Here is a 26,887-nt window from a genome sequence, read left to right as displayed (position 1 = left end):
GAGATATACGTAATTATCAACTTGAATTGTGGACACATTAAGACAGATCACGTAGAACAACATAGGTTTCAATAAGATTTGATCCAGGATTGAAAACAGACACGAGCATAATTCTTGGATAATTCAATGTTCTGATTCAATGACACATTACAAAGCACGACTAAAACATTAATATGAGATCCGAGATGACACCTGAGTGTATTTCCAACACCTAAGACAAATTTCAATGTACGGCAAACTGTTTCTACCTACCGGTGGATGACATCCAGGTAGCACACTCAAACATCACTAATCTCTAACAAACCAACTGGTAGCATTATCACACGTCGCCAGTGGCAAACTGATACTAGTGTTGCGTGAGAACGTTTACATTTTTCATAAATACAGCGAATCGACTACTAACGGTTACTGTTAAGCGAAAAATGCAATAAAATAATATAACATTAGTTTGTGTTATATGCATTGTGTTTGCTCTCTTCCGATGTTACACCAGATTTTATTACGCTGTAGGGTATACACATTTGGCTCATTATCATAATAAATGCTCACTGGCTGCATGGGTGTAATGTTACACTACATTATTATGAGCCTCCGAAAGAGGAGCCACCTACGAAAGAGGAGCCTCCGTTGCCCAGTGGTTAGGCCCGTACATTGTCCACTGAAGGCTGCGAGTTCAAAACCCGGCCAGGGCAGTGAATTTTCGCAAGGTGTAAAAACCTGGCTCTCAACATTGGAGACTGTGAATCTCCCGTGGCTCGGATGACTACGTACAATGGCGGTCCCGTCTCCAGTAATACTAAGGCCAATGGGGACGTAAAAGAACCACTGGCTGTGACTACCCTCAGTGCCTTTCGGCTAAAAACTAAACTACCTGGCTTTACCCAAGCTAGGTCACACCCCATGGCTAGTAACCCAAGCTATGGCAATCAAGCAACAAGATTTCTCTGCGGCCGTCTCAGCTAAGCTGTGCCGTCGATCAACAGGACTTCTTGCCAAGGGACGCTATCCTGCGCCATGTAGCGTCGTCATCGTAGGCGTAGCCTCGCAGTTTAATATATATATATTCTGTGTAATGCCCCATTCGGGCTCTCCTAGGTAATTAATCAATTATTATCATTTTACATAATATGAATCACGTATATATCATATTGAATTAATCAGTATATATCGTATGCTTTATTATATCTTAAATAATAAGTACCGCTGGGTTAAGTAAGTCCAATGATACTGATTAAATTTTTTTACATCTAACATAGTTCATATAGTCTGTAACTGTATATATTGTGCAGGTATTTACGTACAATGCAGTACATTCATGGGCAAAGTATTCCCCTCCCTACACCTCTGCAACCAAACGTTAGCCACACCCCACTTCTGCACGTCACCTGTCACCGAACGTTACCTTTACGCCCTCCTTCACCACAAACAACTTGTCACCAAACGTTGCCTTCATCCCCACCCCACCCCCTAATTACCTGCCAGCGCTGTCACTAAAAGTTATTATTTTAACCCTCTCCACTTGTTACCACCTGCCTGCTACCTGGAAGCATAGTGCACCACACTGATATTACATTAATTTAATGAGGTTTACTACGGGCACAAACACGATATAGTAATATCAATCACACCCCACATACGCACACAATCAACACCCATGATAAACAAATATTCTAACCTATTGTTAAATCGAAAACCTACGTGTACAGGTTCTAGGGAAAATTGGTGAACATCGGCAGGCATATATACTTTACAAAGTCCATACTCGTAAGTAGGAATACATCTAGAAATGTGCGCATGTACACACCCTTAGCTATGTCGGGAGCATGCGCTAATTCCCCGCAGCCGTATCAAGCTTCGAATACCCGCCAGCAGACTAGCGGTCATCAAGATGTGCCCACAATAGGTGCAGGTATTCGCAGCTGCCCCAACCAGTATCAATTAATATGTCTCCGACATATATCCACTCGTTTCAGTCCAAAAAAAATTGTAGGTTCATTCCCTGGGCTTCACATGGTAGTTGAAGAAATGCATGTCATGTGTGCATCCACATTATATACACGCATATATATATATATATCGTATGACAACCTTTATAAGATGTAAGGTAAGAACTGCCTTTTCTAATAAAGCCTAGCTAGCCATGACAACTCATCCTAAAGCTAACGTACATATCATAAGAACATCATATAAGAATGATCACTGTAAGGTCAATGTGAGGTCATTGTGAGGTCACCACCCAAAATCATTACTGCTCACATAACCAGGTGGCACAATGAACGCATCACCGTTTGTTTGCCTGGGTGTAGGCACTGGTGAAGTGTTTTTTCATGGAGCCAAACAGGCTTGGTCTCTCCTTCTCCTCCTCCTCCTCCTCTTGCTCCTGCCCTTGCACGTGCAGTCGCTTCCTCTCTGGGATGAGTATGGCCAGGCCGCGCCGCGTCTTTTCAATGGGCGAAGCAGTCTGCGTTGGAGTGCTGCTGCGTAGCCCCACCCGCGCTACCGCACGTCCCCGGCTGCCACTCGCCTGTAACTCCATCTTTATGCGCTTTGGGTTCTCGACGTTGGCTGCCACCTTCGCCACACGCTTGCCGCGCACTGCTGCACGCTGGCTGTTAGCGGCCACTGGCGAGGCCAGCCGGGGTCGTCCGCTCGTTCGGTCATCACTGGGTGTAGACACGGGATCCGCCGCACACGCGCTACGCGTGTTCCGGTAAGGTGACACAGCAGCAGTCGAAGGGGACACCCCATCAGAGCCGGGCGACCGCATGGCGACAAGGCGCGGAGACATGCGGCCGACAGCGCGGCTTGCCACAGCGCCTGCGTCCGACACGGCGGGACTCACGCTGCAGCTGCGCCCTCTGGTGAAGAAATTTGTGAGCTGGAAGTTATCGGGCAGGTTCAAGTCGCTGTCGCCATCATCGTCAGCGGCAACAGCGGCAGGGTAGGACTCGCGACTCGTACTGCGCGTTATCCTTCGCTTGAAAGGATGCAGCAGAGACTCGCTTGGCTTCGCCGCCGTGGCCGTTGCTGCTTGGTCCGCAGTTACTGTTGCCACGGTGACCGGCGGAGTTGTGTCGTCTGCGGTTACCTGTAGCAAACGAACGTAAGTGAAGGTTATTAGTGCATAGGTTGACAAAAATACATGCTAAATCCATTTGAGAGTTTGATTCGTCGCAACATCACTACAGCTAGGGCGGAAGGTGAGCAATAGATCTGGGTGGCATAACAACTTCTAACCAGGGCATTGTAAACCTCGCAACCAATCATGACTACTCAAACATCCTGGATCAATGAATTCATCCAGCGTAATTTCTGTTCTCTCAGTCCAGTACAAAAGAAATGCTGGCTGAGACACCACTCCTCTTCCAGTTGCTGGTCCCATCACTCAGTCTAAGTGACCTAGTTTCATTAGTTTGTTTACTCAGATTATAGGCGTGCAATTTTACTCATATTTACTTGTGTGCACGTTTTTTCTTCCAGCAATAATAAGTTGAATCGAATGTGACTTCATTATTACGTACCGATGCTATGGTGATCGGCTGGGCAGCGACGGCAGAAAGACGGCGCGGGATTCGCGTATATGTCTTCAGCTGAGTCGTCTCACCCTGCGAGTTTTCGCTTATGCTGGGCGAGGCACGTCTCAATGGAGATGAACCATATCTCAACAGTGGTGAGATAGATCTCAACGTTGGCGAGCCAGATCGCAACGTTGGTGAACCGTGTCTCCGTGCAGGTGAGACACGTCTTAACGCAGGCGGCGTACGACTCAACGTAGTTGAAGCCTGTCTCGACGCAGCTCGTCTCGGTGTAGTTCGCCTCAGAGCAGACGAGCCCTGTTTCAACTCGGGAGCGGACGTCTCTGGTTCCTTTCGTGGCCGCCCTCGCCTGTTTTTAGTCGGTGTTGTCAGTTCCCCCCGCAAGTTGGTCGTGTCATTACTGGAAGCTGCTGGCTGCAGTCTCGCCCAGCCTGAATCTGGCGAGGTTCTGCATCCTGAGATCCCTTGCCGGAGAGCAGGTGGCGACACCTGCTGGCAGCTGAGACGTGCGGCTATCTGCTGCTTCTGTCTCGCTTCCGTCGGTCCATTCCGCATCGTTTTCCGCGCCATCCTCGGTGGTAGATGTGGCGCCCTCTGCACTGTGCTGTCATTTCGGGCGACGGAGTCTCGTGTCGGTTTGCAAGACGAGACAACCGCTTGATTTGCAAGAGGCACAGTGGGCTGCATGCTCCGAGACATCACAACTCTGGGTGTCTGAGTCGATGATGCGACATGAGACACTGCAGGTCTGGCACTCTGAGACACTACTAGACGGACAATGTGTGACACTGCTGGTACAACACTCTGTGAAACTGCTGGTTTGACACTATGTGAAACTGCTGGTACAACACTCTGTGAAATTGCTGGTTTGACAGTATGTGACACTGCTATTCCAACACTCTGTGAAATTTCTGGTTTGACAGTATGTGACACTGCTGTTCCAACACTCTGTGAAATTTCTGGTTTGACAGTATGTGACACTGCTGTTCCAACACTCTGTGAAACTGCTGGTTTGACACTCTGTGACATTGTGAGTAGAACGTTCTGAGATGTAGGGAAACGGATGGTCTGAGATGTAGTTGATCTGAAGTGCTGAGGAATAATCAGACGGATGACTTGAGGCGTTGCCCCCATGGAATCGGTACTGCGAAGCACTGTGGGTTTGAGGTCCTGGGGAATCGTGGGGCCGAGTGTTTGGCTCGATGCTGTGGGTTTGAGGACCTGAGGCATCGTGGGCTGATGACTAGGAGAGGCTGTGGATCTGCGACTCTGAGGCATTGCGGTATTGACACACTGGGGCATGGCAGGTTTGGGTGCCTGCGTGGACGCCGTTGGTTGGACAGTAAGCGAAGTTGCGACTTGGATGTGTTGGAATACAGGCTTTATGTCAGGTTGACTCTTTTTGGGAGAGAGCAGCATGTGCAGGCTCGGCAGGTCAACCGGGTCGCTGTCTGTGGAGGTAGGGCTCTCGTTGCCCGTCGCTGCCTCCCCCTCAATGCCGGCGGTGCCTGCCTCGTCCATGCTGTCAATCTTAGACGGAAGTCTTGCCGAATTAGGATCAGCCGCATTGTCTATCTGTGCGCATTCGGGTCCTACACGAAAAGTAAAACGACGACGTACTGACAAGTAGCTTCTTTCTACGCGAGTGACAGACGACGGTGGACTGCGCATATCATATCAGGGTGCGAAATTAACGGGAGTCCGGAGTCAAATACTCCCTGATTTACTGTCGGACTCAGTTCAACAAAAAATTACTCCGATTTTACTTGGTTCGGGACTCCTGATTTTTGCTGATTGAGAGAGTCCGGTGGGACGCCCTGAAATTCTTTCTGCCACTACTAACTAGTTTCAGTTCCGAGAGCACTAGAGGGACTACCTCGCGGAATTACTGTATTTTTTCAGCATTGCAACTTTTATTGTAATTTGGCAGACATGCAACTGCATGAATCTTAAAAATAAGCACATGCGTTATTGTTAATATCTTTAATTTTGAACCTCAGACCGCGGGACTCCCTCTTTTTGAGAGTAGGGTAGTTGCCAGGTTGCCTGTCATATCATATAGTGGACATGCCCACACTGCCAGAGATACAGGTGATGCAAATAAGCAATGTGATATGAAACAAAACGTCCTCAATTTCCCTTGATAAAAATCAAAAAATCTTCATATCTGAATATGATCTAATTTTAAAATCTTAAAGTAATGATTTCACGTTTTCCCAACCGTTTTTATATTTTTCTCGCCCGTACTGATACATTTATACCAGTACTCCTTGCATAACACCAAGTATATACAGTAAGGCTAATATCTCTTAAAACACGCACACCTTATTTTGACCAATATGTGCATCGATTAGCATTTCAAATGAGATTTGTGTACATATATCAACATCACTTTTTGGCAGCACTTTCATATTTAATTTTCGCGAATATCTAGAAGACCTAAATTGCCGTTTTATAGCCTATAACAACACAAAAATAGTAATATTTATGCTGGAGTAATCATTTCTATTCCAGCTAACAGGTGATATTTATGAATTCTTTGATTTACTCGAGAGCTGATCGTTTTAAAGACGTGAGAAGAAGATGCAGCAAGGTAGCGCTTGGGTAGGTGAGCAGTAGGTAATTAAGAGTATGACATACCTTCCTGCGGATGACTGCCTGATGAAACTTCATCCTTCCCATCATCCTGTCTCAACTCCGTTACCGTTTCCGTAGAGACGTCAACCGTCATTGACTTGCAGTCCGTGAGGTGCTGGTTGAAGGGTGCCATGGTTGCCAGCTCAGGTGACGTGCCTATTCTGTCTGCCAGCCTAACGACTTTTCTCTTGCCTCCCCGCAAAGCCTCAGAGTCGTGGCTCGCCTCAACAACCGGTGACTCTGTCGGTCCAAGGCTCACTGGCAGACTGCACACCGCAGTTGGCTGCTCCACTTTGCCGGTCGTGCTTCCTGTTCCTATGTCAATCAATGGTTTGTATACGTCTGACTTGTCTCTCCTTCCTCCGTCCATCTGTGGTTGGTCTACATTTACCTCGCCTCTTGTTCCTCCATCCATCTGTGGTTTGTCTACATCTCTTGTTCCTCCATCCATCTGTGGTTGCTCTGCGTTTGTCTCTGCGGTGTCAGGCTCCGAGTGATGGCCGCTTCCCTTCTCCCTGCCGGTGGCAACCATGAACCTCTCGATGCAGCGCCACAGGTTCCGCTTCGCAGCCGGAGACCTCCTCAGCTCCTCCTGCTTGCTGGCCGCAAACACAACTGATGTCTTGTCAAAATTGTCATCGCTCGCCTCGCCTGCGCTGGCGCCTCCTGGTGAGAATTCTACTTCCAATTTGGGTGATGCAACCATGATATTCAGTGCATCTTGGTCTCCTATTTCACACGGTGAATCAGCACCCCCTTCCAACACGTCTGCACTATCCGGTGTGACCTCGTCTTGCCCTTCACGTACTGATTCTACGCCCCCTGGTAAGAGGTCAGCACTGTTCTGCATCACCTCGTCTTTCACTTCCACAACATCTTGCATCTCAGTGCCACTGCTGTCCGGCGATTTATCTGTGACCGCTGGCGATAATACGCTGGTCGAAGGTACCACTAGTACGTCCTCTGGAGGGTCCTCAGATAAAATCAGGTCCTCGGTGCGGCGTGTGATCGGCGGGCTAACGGCCGTTGCCTTGCCGATGAGAAGCGGGTCATTGCCGGATGTGCCTTCCTCTCCTGCGCACGTTGAAAGACTTGCTGTCTGTGAAATATCGGCCACTGCCTTTACGTGAGCGTCGGGGTGCGTGGAAGAGTTGCACCAGTCATCAGTAGCTTCGTGGGTCAATGTCTCCAATGCTGGCAGGCTTGTCTCCACGTCAGCGACCACAGGATCGACGACAGATGACGCGCAATCACCCACGCTGACCACGTCGCCGGATACCAAGAGGCCATACGAATCGGCTGGTGAGGTCTGCGGCTGGTGTTGTGCATCGTCACCAGCGACAGTGAGTCGGTCGTCGTTGACAACATTGACTTTACCGCCGTCATCGTCGTTGATGGCAATTCTGCCGTTTTCTTCAGATACGGTGACTCTGCCGTCGTCGACAGCAACTGTGGCTCTGTCGTCGTCCTCGGATACGACAATTCTGCCGTTGTTCCCGGCTACGGTGACTTTGCCGTCGTCGACGGCAATGGTGGCTCTGTCGTCGTCCTCGGATACGACAATTCTGCCGTCGTCGACGGCTACAGTGACTCTGCCGTCGTCGACGGCAACTGTGGCTCTGTCGTCGTCCTCGGATACGACAATTCTGCCGTTGTTCCCGGCTATGGTGCTTCTGCTGTCGTCGACGGCAACGGTGGCTCTGTCATCATCCTCGGATACGACAATTCTGCCGTTGTTCCCGGCTACGGTGACTCTGCCGTCGTCGACGGCAACGGTGGCTCTGTCGTCGTCCTCGGATACGACAATTCTGCCGTTGTTCCCGGCTACGGTGACTCTGCCATCGTCGATAGCAACGGTGGCTCTGCCGTCGTCTGTGACTCTGCCATCATCGGTGGCAACAGTAGGTCTTCCCTTGTCTGCAGTTAGGGTTACTCTGGCAGCGTCCACGGCTAGGGTGGTGTCGGTGAATGTCGACGCATCCATCAGCTCAGACGTCGACGTTGCTGCACCCGCATCCACGCAGTAAACCCCCATCTTTGCATGTTGCCGCCGCGCCCGTGGAGGGCGCCCAGGGCTGCGCCGTACCCTCAGTTTAGCCACCGCCCCGCTGCTTGCTTCCAACGCGGGCTTAGTAGCCTGTTCGCTCAGGGTAGCCCTCCTTCTGCTCTGTCCCCGGGCAGCTGGCATTAGAGGTAGCTGCTGGGAAGCGGCGTCCAGCTGCTGGGCAGCGGGTGAAGCAGTCTTGGCATCAGCCACCGCTTTTCGTCGCTTCCGCCGCCCTCTACTGCCGAAATACACGCGGTTCGTCGATCTTCGCTTTTTCTTCTTGCGAGCGGGCAGCGCACGCGACGCACTGCTGACGTTCGCTGCGTGTGTTACCAGCGTCGTCTCCGTCGTCTCGGCAACCGCGTCTGACACTCGTGAGACGCTGGACGCCACGACATGCGGCAACTCCGCTGTCGGCATTGACAAGGCCATTTCGCTGGCGGAATCCTGCTCCGGACCCTGCAGCAGCTGGGCGAGCAAGACTTCCAAAGGCTGCTGTGCGTTGCCGGTGGCGACTGTGGCGGTAGCATCCGCCGATTTCGCCTTCGAAGTTTCGTCGTGTGGCGTCGGTTGGCTGTCGTTGTCGGGTGTCGTCGTGATCTGCTTGGGTGCATGCGGCTGCTGCCGCCGCGCGACCGAAAGAGACGGAGCAGCGTGACCCTTGCGCGCCGTGTTACGTGGGAGCCCCGGCCGTCGCAAAGGCGTGTCGCCGGTAGGGGGCGCCGTCGGCTTGGGCGGGAACGGCACGGAGCAGGGCTTCAGCGTGATGACGAGCGACTTCTCGTCGAGTCTGGCGTGGTAGCGGCTGCCGCTGCCGGAGCTCGCTCCCTCGTCGTCGTCGTCGTCGTCGTCGTCATCGTCACGCGCATGCGCAGCCTTACTGGCGCGTTTACGCCGCTCCTCCCGCAGCCTGTTCAGCGCCAGCCGGCGTGCCTGCTTCTCGTGTCGCTCCTGCCGCATCTGTTCCGCGGATTGCGCTTTCTTGTCCGCCGGCTCTCTTCCCTCGCCTCGCTGCGTGCCCTCATCCTCGTCGGTGGCAGAGTACGCGTCTGAAGAACTGGAGAATTCCAGTGAGTCGGAGGCAGATGCTCCCATGGAGTCTCCCTCCTCACTTCCCTGCCAGCTCGCACTGGACGCGGGCGAGGGAGGCTCTTCCGCATAGTCCGGGTCTGCGGCGACGATCAGCGTCGCGGGAAGCGGGCGCCGCTGCAGCCGCACGCTGCAAGGCCGGCACAGCAGCTGGTCCAGTGGCCTGACAACTGTGGCGACCTCGCTGCCCGAGGTTTGCAGGTAGTGGCCCGCCTTGTCAGCATACGGCTTAATGACAATCTTGATCGGTGGCTGCTCTCGCTGCGCGTCGACAGCACACGCCGTCATCATGCCGCTCGCTTGGTCCTCGATGATCTTAATCACATCGGGGCTACTGTCGCCGGCGCCCTCTGGTGACCTGCTCATCTCGACGTCGTCCGCATACGGGATCGTCTCAATCGACGATGCGGGCGACGCCTCCTGCGGCGGTGGCGTGCTCACCCCGGTGGCGGTGACGGTGGGAGCGGCCGGCGGCGGAGGCGCCGTCGCCATGATGCAGACGTCGTCGTGCGCGAGCAACTCCTCGGGATTGATCGTCACAAACTCCATGCCGCAGCGGTCGCACTGGAAGTACTTGGGCGTGAGGCGCGGCACCTTCGCGGCGGCGCACGTGTACGAGTGGATGTAGTTGTTCGCGCCGCGCGCCATCATCACCGGGTACCTCACCTCGCACTGCATGCACTGCAGCTCGCGCCGTCGCAGGTTCAGCAACTGGCACGGCATGCTGCCGTCGGGGGCGACGCCGCCACCCTGCCGCGTCGGCCTCGCTCGCCGCCCCGCGTCCGGCGACCGAGGGCTGCCCGGCGTCGAGATCTTGAGAACGATGTGGCCGTCGGCCGTCGTCTTCGTCGTGGCCACGCGGCTGTGCGACGGTCGCTCCCCCCCGCTGCCGCCGCCGCCGCTGGCACTGCCGCTGCCACCACCACCGCTGCCGCTGCCGCCACCGCTGCCGCTGCTCCCGCCACCACCGCTGCCGCTGCCGCCGCTCCCGCCACCGCTGCCGCCGCTCCCGCCACCGCTGCCGCCACCACTGCCACCACCGCTGCCGCCACCGCTGCCGCCACCACCGCTGCCGCCACCGCCACCGCTGCCGCCGCTGCTGCTCCCGACATTCATGATGTCGTCAACAGCCTTGCTCATAATGCGGCTGATGAAGAGCTCGGCATTTTCGGTCGCCGACAGCTGCGCAGACGACGCTTCGCCGTGCTCCTTCGCAAACTCCTCAGCCAGGTAGCCGCCTCCCACCTCCAGGGGGCGCTCATCCCCCAGGGGAAGCTCATCGACCAGGGGACGCTCATCGACCAGGGAGCGCTGCTGCTTGTGCAGGGACGTCGCAGTGGTGCGCTGATGCTCAGCTGGTAACTCGTGGGCGTGGGGTCGTGGGGTCTGCCAGCGTAAATCGGTGGCGCCGATCTTCTCTCCAATTTCCGACGACTCCGAAGTCTGGCACGAGCCGACGTCGCGTTGCAGGGAAGATTCCGGGCCGACGTCACGTCGCAGAGACGAGTCCGGGATGACGTCGCCTCGCAGTGAAGATGACTCGGGGCTCCTGCGCAGGCTCAGGTCGAGCACCTCCACCGGCCGGCGGGAGCGGCTGGACAGGTCGACGGCAGGCAGGACATCTCGCGGGTGCTGATGGGAGATGCCGCCGCCCGCCGCTGCTGCTGCCGACGCCGGGGGTTTCACAGCGGGCGCTCCCATCGGCGTGTACAGCTGCGGTGGTGGTCGCGCGGGATTCTGGCCGGCGCCACCACGTGGCACGAGCGGGGGAGGCTGCCGCGGAGGGCCGAGCGAAGCTGCCGCAGGTCGCAGCGAGCGCGGCTCGAACGCGCCGCGGCCCGGCGGCGCCGCGGCCGCACGCTGCTGTTGCTGGTAGACGGGTGGTCGGCCAGTACCGCCCGACGACGACGGCAAGAATGTCGCCGGATGACCAGGAAAGGGCGGCGCTCTCGGCTGATATTGCGACGCCCCTATCGTCTGCTGCATCACGTCCTCGTACAAAGGTGGCGAAGAGAGAAAAGGCTGCGACACGCCGCGGGGCGCCATCTCTCGGTGCGGGGCTTGGCTGAGCACTCTGTGGGCACGATGGGGAGGGAGGTGGTGAAGGTAGGCAGGCAGACTCTGCTGCTGCTGCTGCTGCTGCTGTTGCTGCTGCTGCTGCTGCTGCTGCTGCTGCTGCGACAGCCCAGGCACCAAGTTGACTCCGGGCCGGACATCCCTGCCGGACTGCTTTGGCAATACTTCGGCCGATACCGACGACTGGTTCACCACTTGGAAACGCATGTTCATGAATGATTCAGCATATGATTGCTGCTGCTTTTGCTGCTGCTGTTGCTGCTGCTGCTGCAAGTGTTGCTGCTGTTGTAACTGTTGCTGCCGATGTCTCTGCTCCTGTTCCTGCTGCTGCTGCTGCATGTGTTTGTGCTTCTGAGACTGCAGCTGCTGTAGTTGCTGTTGCTGCTGCTGCTGTAGTTGCTGCTGCTGCTGCTGTTGCACCAACCGCTGCTGCTGCAGCTGTCGCTGCTGCAGTGCATGTTGGGGTAGCATTCCATGACCCCACATCCGCTCGTGCTCCTGCAGCTGCTGTAAGTCTCGCTGCCAGTCTGCGCCTGCTGCTTTGGATCCTGCTAGCGGCGCTCCGGCTTGCCGTGGCCACGACCTCCCACCTTCATGGTGCAGCATCGTCGGGTGGCCCATGGTCGGGCGGAACTCGCCCTGCCGCGGTGCTGGCATTGTTTGAACGACGGTCGACGCGCCAGCCCGTGGCAGTGCATTGCGGAAGCTCATGGCTGCCACGTGTGGATGAGGAGCAGCCGGCGACTGCTGCGGCGAGGGCAGGAAGCCCGGTGCGGCATGCGGCGGCATCCTCGCCATGTGCGCTCCCTGCATCTGCGGCGACCGACGCGAGAACCACGACGTGTCTAACCGGCGGTGCGGCTGCTGCACGAGCGGCGACAGCTGCGAGAACGGAGCCGCGCGAGGAGCTGCTGGCGCCTCCTCGCGCGAGAAGATCGCCTTAGGGTCGGGGATTCTCAGCTCAACGTCGACGCTTTTGTACGCGCTCATGCTGTGATGTACGTCCGACCGCTGCGACGCATAGCGCGGCTCCGCGCCACGCTGCTGCGCAGGGGGCGCCACCACATCTGCGTCGTTGCGGCGTAGCGTCTCCTCGTGGGGCATCGCGCCAAAGCGGTTGCGTACAGTGCGATCATCGCCTCTCTGCTGCGACGGAGGTTGGTCAGTAGGGGGCGCCGCTGAAGACTTTTCAGGCACGGACGACCCGGTGACCACCTCCTGGTGTTCTCTGTTCGCACGTTCGGCGTACTCGCGTATCTCGGCAAGCACGTCTGCACTTCCCACAACGTGCCGGGCTGCCTTGTGTCTGCCCATACCCTGTCGCATGAAGCGGTTGGCCTCACCACGAACGGAGAGGTGCAGCGGCACGCCTGTGTGGTCGTCAGTTGGCGCGGCGGTGCTGCCATCGCCCGTCTGCTGGTGAGCAAGTCGGTTAGCGATGGAGAGCAGGTTCCTCGTCTTCTTGGCAACGGTCGGGGTCGTTGTCGTCAGCGTCGCCACCGTGGACAAGCTCGTGATGACGCGGGACGTCACCGATGCATCAACAGCCACCGCCGCTGCCTGTGGAGCGCAACAAATGTTTCGATTAGATGTGGAAAAGTTGTTCCGACAGAGATGAGAGGCTGCGAGTGCGAGGGAAGGCACACCTGCATGATGTGCGAAGTACAGCATACGGGTATAGATATCTCCTTGTGTGTTTCTCTCTGTCAAATTATATTATCCTCTCTCTTTATTTATTTCTTCTCTCCTACCTTTCATTTTCTCTTGCTTGCTGCTTTTAGGTAATTATAAGGCCACTGTATATAGACAGACATACGCGCGTACATGCACACACCTGCACGAACATTGTCAGAACTTGGGGATTCTCATTAAAATCATCTTTTACTCTGAAGTGAAATCCGATTTCATCGTTCAATGAACACTCGAGAAGAGGCATAATTACGTGATGGATACGACAGGGGTTCTGAATTAATGCTCATGCGCCTGCATAAAACACGACGCTTTAGTGCTGCAGAGTTGCGAACATGGGCTAGATAACAAATAACCCTACGAGTTGGCCGCTCAGATGCCTCGTACGTCATAAAGCCGCAGCGGTATTCTTCGTAAATCGATACTGCGTGATGTTCATAGATCTTGCTTTTAGTTCATTGGCCAGCCAGACACTCTAAACAATTTAACTCGAGATAGACATGCATAGCAGACAGTTCAACTAGAGGTAAGCCCGCATAGCAGACAGTTCAACTAGAGGTAAGCCCGCATAGCAGACAGTTTACAGGAGTAAAAATTAACTTTTGAACAAGGGAGTCCAACGAACTCCCTGCCCTCAATAAGATTAAGAGGGAGTCCGCAGTTTGAAGTTCAAAACTAACGATATTAACAATAACGCGTGTGCTTATTTTGAATATTCATGCGATTGCACGTCTTCCAAATTGTCTTTGGACATTTGCTAAAAAAAATACAGCAATTCCGCGAGGCCATGCTCTTGAACGAAGTAGTTAGTATAGCAGAATTTTCAGGGAGTCACACGGACTCCTGCATATATGTCAAATCAGGGAGTCCGACAGAAAATCAGGGAGTATTTGACTCCGGACTCGCATTAATTTCGCACCCTGGTTTACCTAGAGCTGTAACATCAGATGTTACATCATCGTACTTGCTGCTGACACTGTGAAACATAAACCGTGCATGGTAACGCTAGAAGCCTCATACACTAAAAGATTGGTTCAAGCTCATATCACTAGTATCATACTATAGTATAATACTATAGTACAGTATAGTACTATATCATACTTCAGTGTTCATACCCCTTTCATAGGTTAATGGCTGATAGCAGCTATCTGAAGTGAGTATGGGGTTAGTGATAATCCATGCCCTAGGCCTTCATCTCCCATTATATTATCTTTCCTGGCACGCTAATGCCAGTCCAGTACTGGAGCCGGCAATGGTTTCAAAATTAATTCTCTACAACGCAGCTCAGTTACTATGGTGTAGTAAGAGTACCAAATTTGGGCATGGGATGTCAATTATCAGCGCTCCAAGCAGCGACAGAAAAACGATAGCCAAAAAACGTTATGCATGCAATGGTTCGAGAATTATGCGGTAGCGAGGCGTCGTCAGGCGTATTGGAGGCATAAGTATGACCCAATATCTCAGCCTAGGACAGGAGTATCGTAGAGACAAGTGGTTGGTCTTGTTTCAGAGAGCAAAGAATGCTGCTTAATGCAATATTATTCAGTCAGAGTAGAATAATATTGCCGTAAAATGGCACTATTTCCCCGTTTTCCAGTTTTACACTCTAGGTATTATTAGCTTTTGATAGGATCAAGAGCGTATAAAGAAGGAGAGTGTACAACGGTGAAATGCTGAAACAATGTTGCAGTATTAGTCGAATTAATAAACTTTCCCCGTTTTATTTTAACGATTCTTTGTATCGTAATATCTTAACGAATATTATTGATCAGCTGTCCTACCTTGTTAATATAAAACAAACCGCATGTCCCTACGATGCCCCTACGCTGAGATAATGAGCGGTGAAAATCTGGTATTTTCGCCGAAAACCGACTCGAGATCACTGTTTACTGCGACTGTCTCTCGCTTTGTGGCCAGTGTGTTGCTTCCGGTCGCCACTGTGTGGTGCCATGGTAGCACTGACTAACGTCAGTACTACAGAGTTTACTATACATCCAGCGTGAGGGGTCATCACTATGGCAATCAATAACAGACGTCATTCATTCCATTTGTCAATCATTGACGGAAACACGTGAGGTTTCCCGAAGTTATCTCAAACCAACTGAGACAGTGAGTCAGTGCTACCACGGCACTACACAGCGGCGACCGGAAGCAACACACTGGCCACAAAGCGAGAGACAGTCGCAGTAAACAATGATCTTGAGTCGGTTTTCGGCGAAAATACCAGATTTTCACCGCTCATTATCTCAGCGTAGGGGCATCGTAGGAACATGTGGTTTGTTTTATATTAACAAGGTAGGACAGCTGATCAATAATAGTAATACTGCAAAGAATCGTCAAAATAAAACGGTGAAAGTTTTGACTAATACTGCAACATGGTTTCAGCATTTCACCGCTGTACGCTCTCCTTCTTTATACGCTGTTGATAGGATGCATGTGCATTTTTTGTCCATAATTAGTTTGGGTGTGTGGTTGTATAGGGTTATTGTAGTTTTAGGTTAGATCCGTCAGGAGACACAAGATGCTGGTTGGGGTGCCATCGGCATCGAAGGTGGAGGGTAAATGTAACGTGATTGACGTGTGGTAATTTGAGTGATGGAAAAACATTCATATAGAGAACGGGTTTAGATTAACTTAGTATAAATGCTTTTGTTAGTAGTAGCAATGGTGGATGAGGCGTCTGGGCAAAGTTTGTATAGAAATAAACTAGGTGAGTGCTAGTGTGTTTGATTTATCCATTAGGTGGACAAACCGTCTTTCGCCATAAGGATATTAACTGGGTTGCACCCAGCATCACAGGTAGTAGATACCAGATATTGTAAGATAGATTGGGAACAATGGGGTACATAATCTTTGTAAGGGGGTTGCTTGGGGTCGGTGTAGCTCTAGATCTTAACAGGTTCGCTTCTGCGTCAAGCGTACAGGTTGAATTGTAAATTATAATAGATATTTGGCTCAAACTGCAGGCCATGCCATACCTTCTCAGCTCCGAGTCCCTTCCGAATGTAGTCGACAGCCGACGAGCCTTCGCTGCCCTCTAGGAACTGCACCTGCCATGGCGGCGACTGGGGGACATTGTCGTTGGCGACCTCGTCTTGCGTGACCTCGCAGCCACGTGGTGCGCTGTCGCTGCCGTCGTTGAGCTTGTAGACAACATTGCCCTCTAGATTTCTGACAACAACCTCAGCTTGCTCGTCCGCCGATGCTCTGCCGGGTGGTGCTTCGGCTTCGTCACTGCACGACGCGGGGCCAGCGGCAGACGCGGATTGCTCCATCGTCGCCGCGACGTCGTCTCGCCTCGGCCTCTCGCGGCCGAGGGCTTCGTTTAACAGCTGCATTGCCTCCTCGTCGTCGTCGTCGTCCAGGAAACGCACGACGGGTTGCGGAGTCGGCGGCGGTTCGATCGTGAGCGGTGGCGAGCTGCACTGGCTAACAGCAGGGGGCGCCGCCGAGTGCTTTACATTGGCAGGGGGTGTTGGCGTTTGTTTTGTAACGAGTGCAGGCATTGGAGATCGCTTCATGGCCGGTGCGAGCATCGGGTATTGCTGCATGACAGGAGGGGGAGAAGATTCCATGGAGGATTCTCCTGCTTCAGACGTAGCACCAATAGGGAGGATCTCTTTCCCCTTCCCCTCCTTCTCCCTCTCCTCTTCTTTTCCTTCAGTTCCACGCGATGCGTGCACTGAAGCTACAGACGTCTGCTCGTGAGGGGTGTGCACGCCGAGAGCATCATCTTCTGATCTCTGTGGCGGCCGGCCACCCTTGACCTGCGCACGACCCCCAGCCAAACAGTCGCTGGGGGAAGAGGCATGGGGGCTTGCTGTCATCGTCAGCTTCATGGCGACGAGGGCAGAGTCGATGCGTCGCACAGCGTCGACGCTGCCTGTGTCGTCCAGGTATTCGACGTCACCACGCGGCGAGTCAGCCTCCGAAGCACTGGACCCCGAGTCTCGGCTCCCCACATGACCAGAGGCATCCGAACTGGCTAGGACATCATTATTACGTCTTTCAGGTAAGTCATGATTACGAACTCTGTCAGGTAGGCCGTCATTATTACATTTGTCAGGTATGTTGTTAGCATTACGTTTGTCAGGCAGCTCATTATTTCTTTTCTCAAGTAGGTCATTATCATTACTTTTGTTGGGCATATTATTATTACATGTGCCACGTAAGTCCTTCTTGTTAAGTATGTCATCATCATTAGTTGGGTCAGGTTGATTGCAATTACTTCCTAGCATAGACTGATGGTCATCACTACCTGCTTCAGGTAGATCCGAGACACTAGCTTGCTCAGATACATTGTTGTTATAACCTAAACCCGGTGTTTCACGAACACTGAGTGAGTCCATAACGACAGGTGTGTCACCAGCACTGGGAGCACTAACATCGGGTGTGTCACCAACATAGCGGGTGTTAGCAGTGCCAGGTATCTCACCAGCATCCGCTGTGCCACTGGTTAAGCGAATCTTATCGCGAGCCGATTGCATTGCTTCCGTGTTGCCACACTGTGTAGTTGTCAAGACGACGTCGTCTGCCTCGGCTCTGCTGCTTGCTCCTCTTGCTCTGGTCATCGTTAGCTTCAGCGTTGCTATGGCCGCATCACTCTCCTCATCGTTGAGGAAGCGCTTTTCCGGCAACGGCGTCTGCGGTGGCTGAAAATCGTCGTCGTTATAGCCACCGTGGCTGCAGGTGGCGCTGCTTGCTAACGCCGTAATAATGAGTTGCTTCGCTGCTTCAACACTATCGTCGTCGTCGAGAAACACCTCGACCGGTCGCGGCGTCGCGGGAGCCGCGTCAAACTCGCGGCCACCACTACACGCGGCATCCTGGCGCGACGAGGCTCGCCACAACGGCTCGTCGGTCGCGCACGTTGCGTCGCCTCGTTTCGATTGCCTATTCGTCGCGGGGTGCGTGTCATCGCCACGCCGACTTAGAATGTCCAGTATGCGGCGGGCGGTGACCGGCACGACCGTAGACATTGGATTCTCACTGACCGCGTTCTCCGCTACCGCCCTCCGCCCAGCATTGTCGGTGTCTGCGGAGCAGGGAGTGCCGCTGCGTGGGCTCACGACAGCCCTCGTTTCTGGCGTGCGAATCTCGCGGCCGTTGGGCACCGGTGGCCGCAGGGCTCCAAATCTTCCCGCCTCGCTGTCCCTTGTCGGATCGAGAAGGCTCGAGCCCCAACCCGTGTCCATTGTTCGTCGTCGTTGCAGCCGTCCGTGTCAAATCACACATGCCAGTGCCACCAGCGGCTATTAGATCCACCACCACATGCATGTACGCAAGCACGCGAACTATGCAGGATGCGATGTAGGTCAGACGCTGCCGCTTCTGCTACCGCATCCACTGGTGACCCTCCGCCCACAGTTGTTCCGCATGGGAAGATGGACAGGACTTCATGATGCTGGCTGGGAATCGTCGCCAACGTAGTAGCAGTGGCGGCACCAACACAGACCTGTAACGATCGAAAATGCTTCCTTATAACAATCGCATTGTCACGCACGCCTAGTCGGCCTACTAAAGTAACCAGCTGCCGGCGGGGAGGGGGGGGTAGTCGAGAGCAATCAATGAACTCCATGGATTCACAACTTGCAGCAGCGATTGACTGAGGTTTCATTCTTTGGCTGCAGCTAAAAACAGTATACCTCCCTGGACGCATACAGCTCAAGCAGAGAGAAAGTTAGGGAGAGGAATGTATACGGGAAAAAACATGAAGGGGAAGCAAGGAGGGGAAAGGAAGGGAGAGTAAGACAGGTGGCAATGAGAGGCTGGCATTAAAGAAAAGGCATGAGGAAGCACAAAGAGAAAGTGCCAGGCATGTACGGGAAAGCAATAAGATACACACACGAAGAGGAAGGAAGGAAGAGAGAGCCAGGAAGAGGAAGACAGGGAGAGACATATGGGGAGGGGGGAGAGGATGGCAGAGCTGAAATTATGTGAGGTGACGCGAGGTTGTTTAGTCGCTGCTAAGAGCTGCGTGACATATATATAAACAGTTGTCATGCTACACATCAGCTCGCATGTCCTGCACACATAATAGACACTTGTGCCACATGGTGCAATAAAGTTGCTGAATGACAAGGCAGGGCAAACTACCAGTGCATATCAGGTTGAGAGAGAGAGAGAGAGAGAGAGAGAGAGAGAGAGAGAGAGAGAGAGAGAGAGAGAGAGAGAGAGAGAGAGAGAGAGAGAGAGAGAGAGAGAAGAGAGAAGAAGAGAGAGAGAGAGAGAGAGAGAGAGAGAGAGAGAGACAAGCACCCACCAAGAGAGAGAGAGAGAGAGAGAGAGAGAGAGAGAGCAATAAACCTCCCCGTAAATAAGATCATTAGTTTTCTCCTTCGCTTCCTGATCGCTTCTATTAATTAATCACTACGCCCTCCTGTCACACAGTGCAACTAGCGGCGAGAGGCAGTGTCACGTACTCGGCTGACAAAGCCCAAACAACTCGTTAGCCGCTGTTAACCACTTTTCCGCCGACGAGACCGCCAGTTGCCGTTCGCGTCGCAGCACAGACGGACAAAATTCGCCGAGATGGCGCAAGCGAGCTCAACGATAACGCTAGCGCTACTACTGATGATCACGCTCACTGCTGGCTACCACACGGGCGCGCCGACGTCACGCTGTGACAGCATGACGCCCGGACATATAATTGGGAGCCAGACCAGTGAGCCACCCTACACAGTGATGCCAGATCGCAGCTCCTACACAGCCAACGACATCATCATAGGTATGCCGTTAATGCTATCACACTAAATCATGGCTACCGCTGGCGTTATACAAAATGCGATAACTAAATAACAGTGGCGGTTTTACTACACTAAGTGGCGAATACAATTGGCAAATGATTTAACTGCTCATAAAATAACGATTGAATAATGAAATCGTCAAATTGCAGTGTCGTGTAAGTACTAACAAATTCCGAAACCTAGACCTTTGGTGCAACTACTGCACAACGGTGCAAGAACCTAGTTTTGTGTACACTTGTAGTAGCAAGAGCTAATAATACCTGTAAATATACGCTTACAGTATTATTAGCTCTTGATAGTAATAGTATTGATGAATAGATCGGTTGGCCTTTGCACCCTCCTTGTTCTCGATGTTCACTAAACTATATTATTTCATTTTTATTCGATTACTTTACTAAAAACGTTTTCGTACCTCTTTTTCCATACCTATCACCTGTTTATTCCTTGCTTAGCACATACAATAAAGTTAGCAGTGACTACAGTTTTCCATTGGTGGCTAAAAATAACTTTTTAATTGACGATGTCAAGGCGAGCTAAAAATCTGCAAATCTTTTTTCAGCAGGGTAGGTCCTAAGTGCAAACCCTTCACTATGCTAGCACACACACACACACACATATATATATATATATATCCTATACTCTATTTGGACTAACACAAAGATTCGAAAATTCAGGTTACTAATGGCAGAGTTGGCCCGGAACACATGCCTACCTGGGTTCTTAATATATAATGCCATCAGTAAACGACAGGTGGGCTAACCAACATTTCACACATCACTGTATTACATCTACGGCTAGCAATAGTAGCATGCTCTCTCTCTCTCTCTCGGTTTCCAGTCACCATCCAAGCAAACAACGGCGTGACCTTCAAAGGCTTCATGCTACAAGCGCGAGACCAGAGCGGTGCCAGCGTCGGAGAGTTTACAACTGTCGACACAGCCACCAAGCTGACAGAATGCTCCGGCGCAGCTGCCGTCACCCACGACGACGGGAGTAGGAAGACAATCAAGAGCTTCACGTGGAAAGCTCCAGCTGAGCCGGGAACCGGTGCTGTCACGTTCTTGTACGTAATTACTCTGCCACGTAGAAAATAACCGTAAGGGTACCGTAGAGAGCAAAGTAACAACGAACAGGAGTATTGGGTTGGAGTTTGTCACTTGTCTGTATCAGCTTTTAGCGTGGGATCAACAAGAATAACCGTCCACGTATTGGCATAAAGAGAGCAAATGAGTTGGCATTGCGCAAGCATCATTAATTCCATCCTCCACTGAGAGCAGAAATGTCACATTTAAGTAGCTTGCCAAGAGTCATGCATTACACTTGCGCAGACTGTGCATATATACATATATGTATATATATAACAGGGTTTCTTATACAAAAGTACACAAGGCACAATGGCGCACCGCCGTTGTCAAATTTAACATCGCCGTTGTGAAAATATTCCTGTATTTACTGATAAGTATATCTTGTATCTATATACCTATAACTATATCAATACATCCAGTATTTGAATCCATCATGCGCGTTTTTTCCCAAACTGGCTATTACCTCCCCTGTCTAATTTTCCCTCAGAAGAAACCCTGTATAACTTTCCTTTTTCAGTGCTACAATTGTTCAGAGGTTTACAACATACTGGGTAAAGGTACCATCTCCGGCCATAGCAGAGACGACTGCCACGGAAATAAGAATTATTCCACAATCAGACCGAGTACAGAACAATGACGAGGAGAAAACGACAGGCTCGCCACCCAGTGTTGTTTCAAACAATAGATCGATTTTACGTAATCTATGGGAGAAATTTTTTGGTTGAACTGTGTTAGAACAGCTGCCGCTAATGACTTAGCCGCCGCTTAGCATACAGTTGCCTCTTCACTCAGAAACTGAGCAACAAAAGGACTGCGTTGCTTGCTTGAAAACTGGTTGCTTGCTTGAAATCAGTGGGATCTCGCTGGTATTATTAGTGCTCACCCCTGAATGTGACATAGGTATAACATGGAACAGCTATATAGGTATATAATGTAACATGGGATAAGGAAAGAGCAAGATATATGAGTCAAACTGATGTGCAGATACACAATCTGTGACCACTTTGCAACGTGGCAATCCTGCTGCGCCTGCCTGTAACGAAAAAAACAAATAAAGGGTTTCACTGCAATTCTGAAAAATGTCGTTTGCTTTATAAATACTTCCAACCTTACCACCTTACTCCTTAGTCATCCTAATATTTTTTATAACCATTAGCCTTACTATAATTTTAACGTTCAAGTGCATGCAGTAGTAAACTGTTGTACATATCAATGTATATCTTAGGTTCAAGCCTAATTTGGAAGCCCAATGTTAATGACAGACTTGTCGGCAGTAGCCCAAATTCTGAAAAGGCCTTGGCTTTTAGCGACATATTAAAATGAGAATTTCTCGAATAAAACGAAAAAAATTAATAATTTAGACATGTTAGTGTACATATTACTGATTACTTCAGCTCAGTTTCTGCTGTTATGGTACCATGTACGATCGTCGACCGCCTTGGACGTTGCCTGCCCAATGATGGACGTTTGACAAACCGCATCGCATTCTTATCGAGGTTAATGTGTTCGTACCATTCTAAAATGCATTCCGTTTACGCTGACTTTCCTCTACGGCCGGGTGGCCGTTCCTTGTACGGCTAACGAGCTCTTAATTATGTAGCTAATGTACTCTGTGTCCGTCCCCGGGCGTCTCCGAACATTTGCATTACTAATGTGCCAAATTCTCTATGTCTCTATCTCAACGTTAAAATGCCGTATTACATATAGACAGGTTACTGGTACCTATATCGAAGTGTATACAACTTAACCTAGTGTAGAGACAGGGCTCGAGTCTTGTGAGAGGAAAAAGCTCGCGCTAGTTTTGTTAACATGTATGTAAACAAATCGCATTTGATATTCAGACCGATGCACATATTAGTGGGAAAAATTATGTGTGAGTGTTCTATGACTTAGTTTTAGTATGTTAGTCTTACCATATATACAGTTGGTATTATGGAAGGAGTACCGGTACACAGGAACTTGGAACATGTCATTAATGAAATGATGGTAAATAAACACGAAATGTATTTACTACCAAAGTCTTTATATGTTTATATCTTCTCTATCAACGAGTAACTCCACGTAAATGTCATTCAATCACTACTCTGCAACACACAGTCTGAATGCACACATGTACGTATGTCGCTGTGCACAAACATAAATATAAATAAATACAAATATAAGTATAAATAAAAAATTATATATACTTATTTATCACATTAAATTGGGCGTTTGGTCAACACATTTTATTCAGATAATAGATTACAGAGATGCCAACCCTGATCATTGAGATAGTAATTTTTTGATTGCCAAGGGCAATCACAGGCTTCACAGCAAACGCCGAAGGCGTTTGGGGTGGTGGGCTAAGGGAGGGTGGTGTCCCCCCCAGGATTTAAAAAAAGGAAGCCATTTAGTGCATCCTGGGCATTGATTTGAATCCTTTCAAAGTGAACAATTTTCCTCCACAAAATACAAATATTCACCAAAAATGTAGTGAATGTGATGCATGTAATTCAGACAAACATAAAACACATTGCTTACCATGCAAAAATCCTGTACGGGACACACAATCAGTGTCACAAAATGAGCCCTTCATAGTCCACAGTCAGTGTCACACAAAGTTCACAATCAGTGTCACACAAAGTTCACAGTCGCTGCGTTCACACGAGATACACGGCCTCGCTGGTTCCGTACTTATCTGGTGCTGAATTCAGCTGAAATACCGTGCTAACACAACCTGAAGCGTTCACACGAGAATCGAGGCTTAGCTGGCTAGGTATAATATAGACTGGTACCCGGTCAACAGTTCCACACGCTACACTAACGTCGTGTAGCAAACGGGTACCAGTCTAGGTAAGCGCACTACAGTTTCGCAATTCGAAATTGCGTTCACACGACAGACAATACGCGACCAGCGTGGTGCCGAATATACGCGGCTTAATCAGTACCGTACTGAAATACGCGGCTTACTCGGCGCGGAATCACATTTCAGCGCGGAGTAAGCTGCGTATTTCAGTACGGTACTGAATAAGCCGCGTATATTTTTACCGTGTGAACGGTACTGGTAACGAATCAGGTACTGTACTGAAATCCTCGTGTGAACGCAGCTAGTCACTGTGCTAATTTAAGCCTAGCGCAGACTTGCGACTTCGCTGCGACCTGCAATCGCATGCGATCGGTCGCACGCCTCGCCGAGTGTGCGCATGCAAGCGACTGGATACCATTTGGCGAAAAATTACACTGGCAGCATGGGCAATATTTACCCGACATTTCCAGTTGGATCGCGACATCTTTATATGCCGCATGGATCTTAGTGCGATCGCTGTATTCCGGCAGTGTAACATCAAACAAAACCGGCCTCTCCATCCACATATCTAGCAAAATGCTTACTTTCTCATCACTCTAGCTTGTTGCGTCCACGCAAGAAAGAGATTTTACATGGTGATAAAATGGTTTAATTATTCACCTACAACAGTGTTAGAGCTTTAAAATAAAAACCTCTCGCCAAACTGGGCGAGTGAGTCAATAAGTTAACTCGCCCAAATTTTAGAACAAAAATGATTGTCAAAGAATTTAGTGAAAAAGTAGACTATGGGGGTGGGTTCAGGGGTCCCTGATTAGGCGAGGTCCGAGGGCCCTCTCCCAGAATTTTTTTTGAAAATTACACCTCTTAGATGCAATTTCCTGCACTCTCAGGCAGCATAATTAAACAATTAATCTTCATCACAAAAATATCACATTTGAGTTGAGTATTTTAATCTTTGGGGACACCAAAGACTAAAACACTTACTTAAAAAAAGAGAAACATAAACTTCAAATTGCTGAGGGTTGAATTGCTCAGTCTCTGCCAAGTACAATTTTAAGGCAAAGTAATGTGTTGTTAAAAAGTTAATCTATCTGCCAACTGAATTAACACAGGCCTTGACGCTTAAATATTTTCAGATCTGTACAAAATTTACTAAACCGAGGGTGGGAAGCAGTGGGAAAAACTATTTTACTTATACTGCAATTGAAGATTGGAACTCTCTACCACAGCAAGTTAGGACAAATTCTGTTTATTCTAGTTTAAAGTATAGTGTTAAGCTGCAATGTCTGATGGAAAAGGTAGAAACATTAGAGGCAGAGGAGTATGATTTTCGCTAAAAGAATTCGGTTGAAATTAGGCATAAGAAAACAGGGGCGTGTACAGGGGGGGTGGTCCAGGGGGTCCGGACCCCCCCCCCCTGCTCGCGCAGAAAACGCATCTAAGGAGGTCTAATTCCTAAAATTTTCCCCCAGACCCCCCCTTCGCGTGCTCGCAAGTTTGGGTTACGGTTAGACCCCCCCTGGTACAAATCCTGTACACGCCCCTGGAAAAGTTTGTATCGTCTTATAAGAATGTACCATTGTATGACTGGTTAGTGGTTAAAACTACAAATTTGTATATTTCAATAGTTAGTCCTGATAGTATTAGACTAGTAGTGTAATTGTTAGATTCAAGGCATAGCAAAACAAGGACCACAATGTAAATCAGGCTGAAGGGGTTGTTGTCGTATATGTAGTAACCGAGGTGTCGGCGAGTATGTCGCCTACGCCTACTCCCTAACCCTAACACCCTAACCATATTAAATAGTTACCTCGGGTACATATTATACGACAACGACCCTTCGTGTGTAAATAAGTGTGCTAGTCATGCTTTTTGCAGTGCTCAATTTTAAGGTTTTTTTTTGGTTGTCCTCCAAAAGAGTGGCATATGGTTGTCCCTCAAGAGTTTTGGTTGTCCGGATATTATTTAAACATGTGCTGCATGCGCTCTGCTCACGTGATGCTCAGTGCTGTAAAGCAAAAGGCCTAATCATGTACATTTTGTACGTATTGCAGTGACAGCAGACATGGCCATTCGCATTGTTTCACTCATTATATGAAGAGAATAAAATATTGGTAATGTGGTAAATGATGCTGGGATCAATGACGTATAATAATAGTAATTAAAAGTTGCATGAAATTTATTTTATAACATTTACATTCAATGCAGTCGGCAAATGATGTCCTCCATGACAGTTTGTTTATCGAGGCCACTGATCTCTATAGTAATTGGCTGGCGAATTACAAATTACAAATGAGCGAGTGGGCGTAGAGCGAGTGCGCGCGATACATGTACATACACGTGATGTTATACATTGTATCAAGCAAGCCAGACAATGCGTCTAGACATGTACGTTTGCAGCGTATTGTGCAACCCTGGCCGTATGTAATATGAACGCGCGCTCGCTGGTGGCCCGCGAGCGATCGATCGCCCAGGAGCGATGAACGAGAAGAAGCGCGCACCGTCATTATTGCTTATTTAAAAGTTTTGGATACCAACATTGTTGAAATTACTATCTAAAAAAGGGATACCAGATTTCAAATACCTGAAGCGCTACTGTACGTGTACGCCAACACTAGTATAGAGAGCTCAGGTTATTGATTTTATAGAGGTTGGACACCGAACAACCACGAAAGCAATTTGTAGTTGCCCGAGAGAAAATCCAGTCGTCACGGACGACCGGACGACTGTTAAAATTGAGCCCTGTTTTGTGTATATATCCTTAGTAGTTACCGGTATCCAATTTTATGAATTCAGAATTTTATTGTAAAAGTATGCATGCTAGGTATGTATTGTATAATGTATATGATGGATAATTGCCTAAATAAATAAAAATAAAAAATAAAAAAAGCTCACTGTGTGAGATGGATGTCCGGGCGCGTAGCCTGGCGGCTCCTCGCCCGGAACCGGTCGCGTAGCCACGGCCTACAGAGTACAGTTAGGCCTACACATAAACTTAGAACTAGACTAGAGTCTAGCGAGCTAACCTTACGGCTTACCTTTTATGGTCAACTAAGATCATTTATATTTAAACAGATTGTCGGATACTTATGAATAAGGTACCCGTGCGATCCGTAAGATTAATTAAATGCATGTGTGAATTACTTTTACAACCGCGAATTCCCTCGTTTATCTCATCGATGTTGTTGTTGAGATGC

General features: G+C 50.2%; 2 protein-coding genes across 2 annotated transcripts; one reads left to right on the top strand and one right to left on the bottom strand.

The window, feature by feature from the left end:
• Nucleotides 1-1,046: 1,046 nt before the first annotated feature.
• On the bottom strand, nt 1,047-26,887 carry LOC106811369. Its single transcript, XM_014814956.1, has 8 exons — nt 26,729-26,887; nt 16,053-18,529; nt 11,810-12,945; nt 10,420-11,383; nt 6,177-10,122; nt 4,463-5,128; nt 3,522-4,414; nt 1,047-3,088 (listed from the first exon to the last, which is right to left on the bottom strand). Exons 2-8 carry the CDS (start codon nt 18,267-18,269, stop codon nt 2,282-2,284), a joined length of 10,629 nt encoding a protein of 3,542 aa, XP_014670442.1. The 5' UTR covers nt 18,270-18,529; nt 26,729-26,887; the 3' UTR covers nt 1,047-2,281.
• Nucleotides 19,445-22,918, top strand: LOC106811373 (putative defense protein 3). Its single transcript, XM_014814959.1, has 3 exons — nt 19,445-19,801; nt 20,658-20,883; nt 21,423-22,918. Exons 1-3 carry the CDS (start codon nt 19,606-19,608, stop codon nt 21,628-21,630), a joined length of 630 nt encoding a protein of 209 aa, XP_014670445.1. The 5' UTR covers nt 19,445-19,605; the 3' UTR covers nt 21,631-22,918.

This window comes from Priapulus caudatus, unplaced genomic scaffold, assembly GCF_000485595.1.
Source record: "Priapulus caudatus unplaced genomic scaffold, Priapulus_caudatus-5.0.1 Scaffold532, whole genome shotgun sequence".
Classification (NCBI taxonomy): domain Eukaryota; kingdom Metazoa; phylum Priapulida; class Priapulimorpha; order Priapulimorphida; family Priapulidae; genus Priapulus; species Priapulus caudatus.
This window is presented reverse-complemented; position numbering and strand designations above follow the sequence as displayed.

What these genes read in the sequence shown, in the direction of transcription:
- LOC106811369 (XM_014814956.1), bottom strand. Translation starts at nt 18,269, where the DNA reads ATGGACACGGGTTGGGGCTCGAGCCTTCTCGATCCGACAAGGGACAGC. An exon ending in AGGGACTCGGAGCTGAGAAG is followed by an intron (nt 12,946 to 16,052) that starts GTATGGCATGGC and finishes TGCGCTCCACAG; the next exon opens with GCAGCGGCGGTGGCTGTTGA. An exon ending in AGGCAGTCATCCGCAGGAAG is followed by an intron (nt 5,129 to 6,176) that starts GTATGTCATACT and finishes CTTTTCGTGTAG; the next exon opens with GACCCGAATGCGCACAGATA.
- LOC106811373 (XM_014814959.1), top strand. Translation starts at nt 19,606, where the DNA reads ATGGCGCAAGCGAGCTCAACGATAACGCTAGCGCTACTACTGATGATC. An exon ending in AGCCAACGACATCATCATAG is followed by an intron (nt 19,802 to 20,657) that starts GTATGCCGTTAA and finishes CTCGGTTTCCAG; the next exon opens with TCACCATCCAAGCAAACAAC. An exon ending in ACCGGTGCTGTCACGTTCTT is followed by an intron (nt 20,884 to 21,422) that starts GTACGTAATTAC and finishes TTCCTTTTTCAG; the next exon opens with TGCTACAATTGTTCAGAGGT.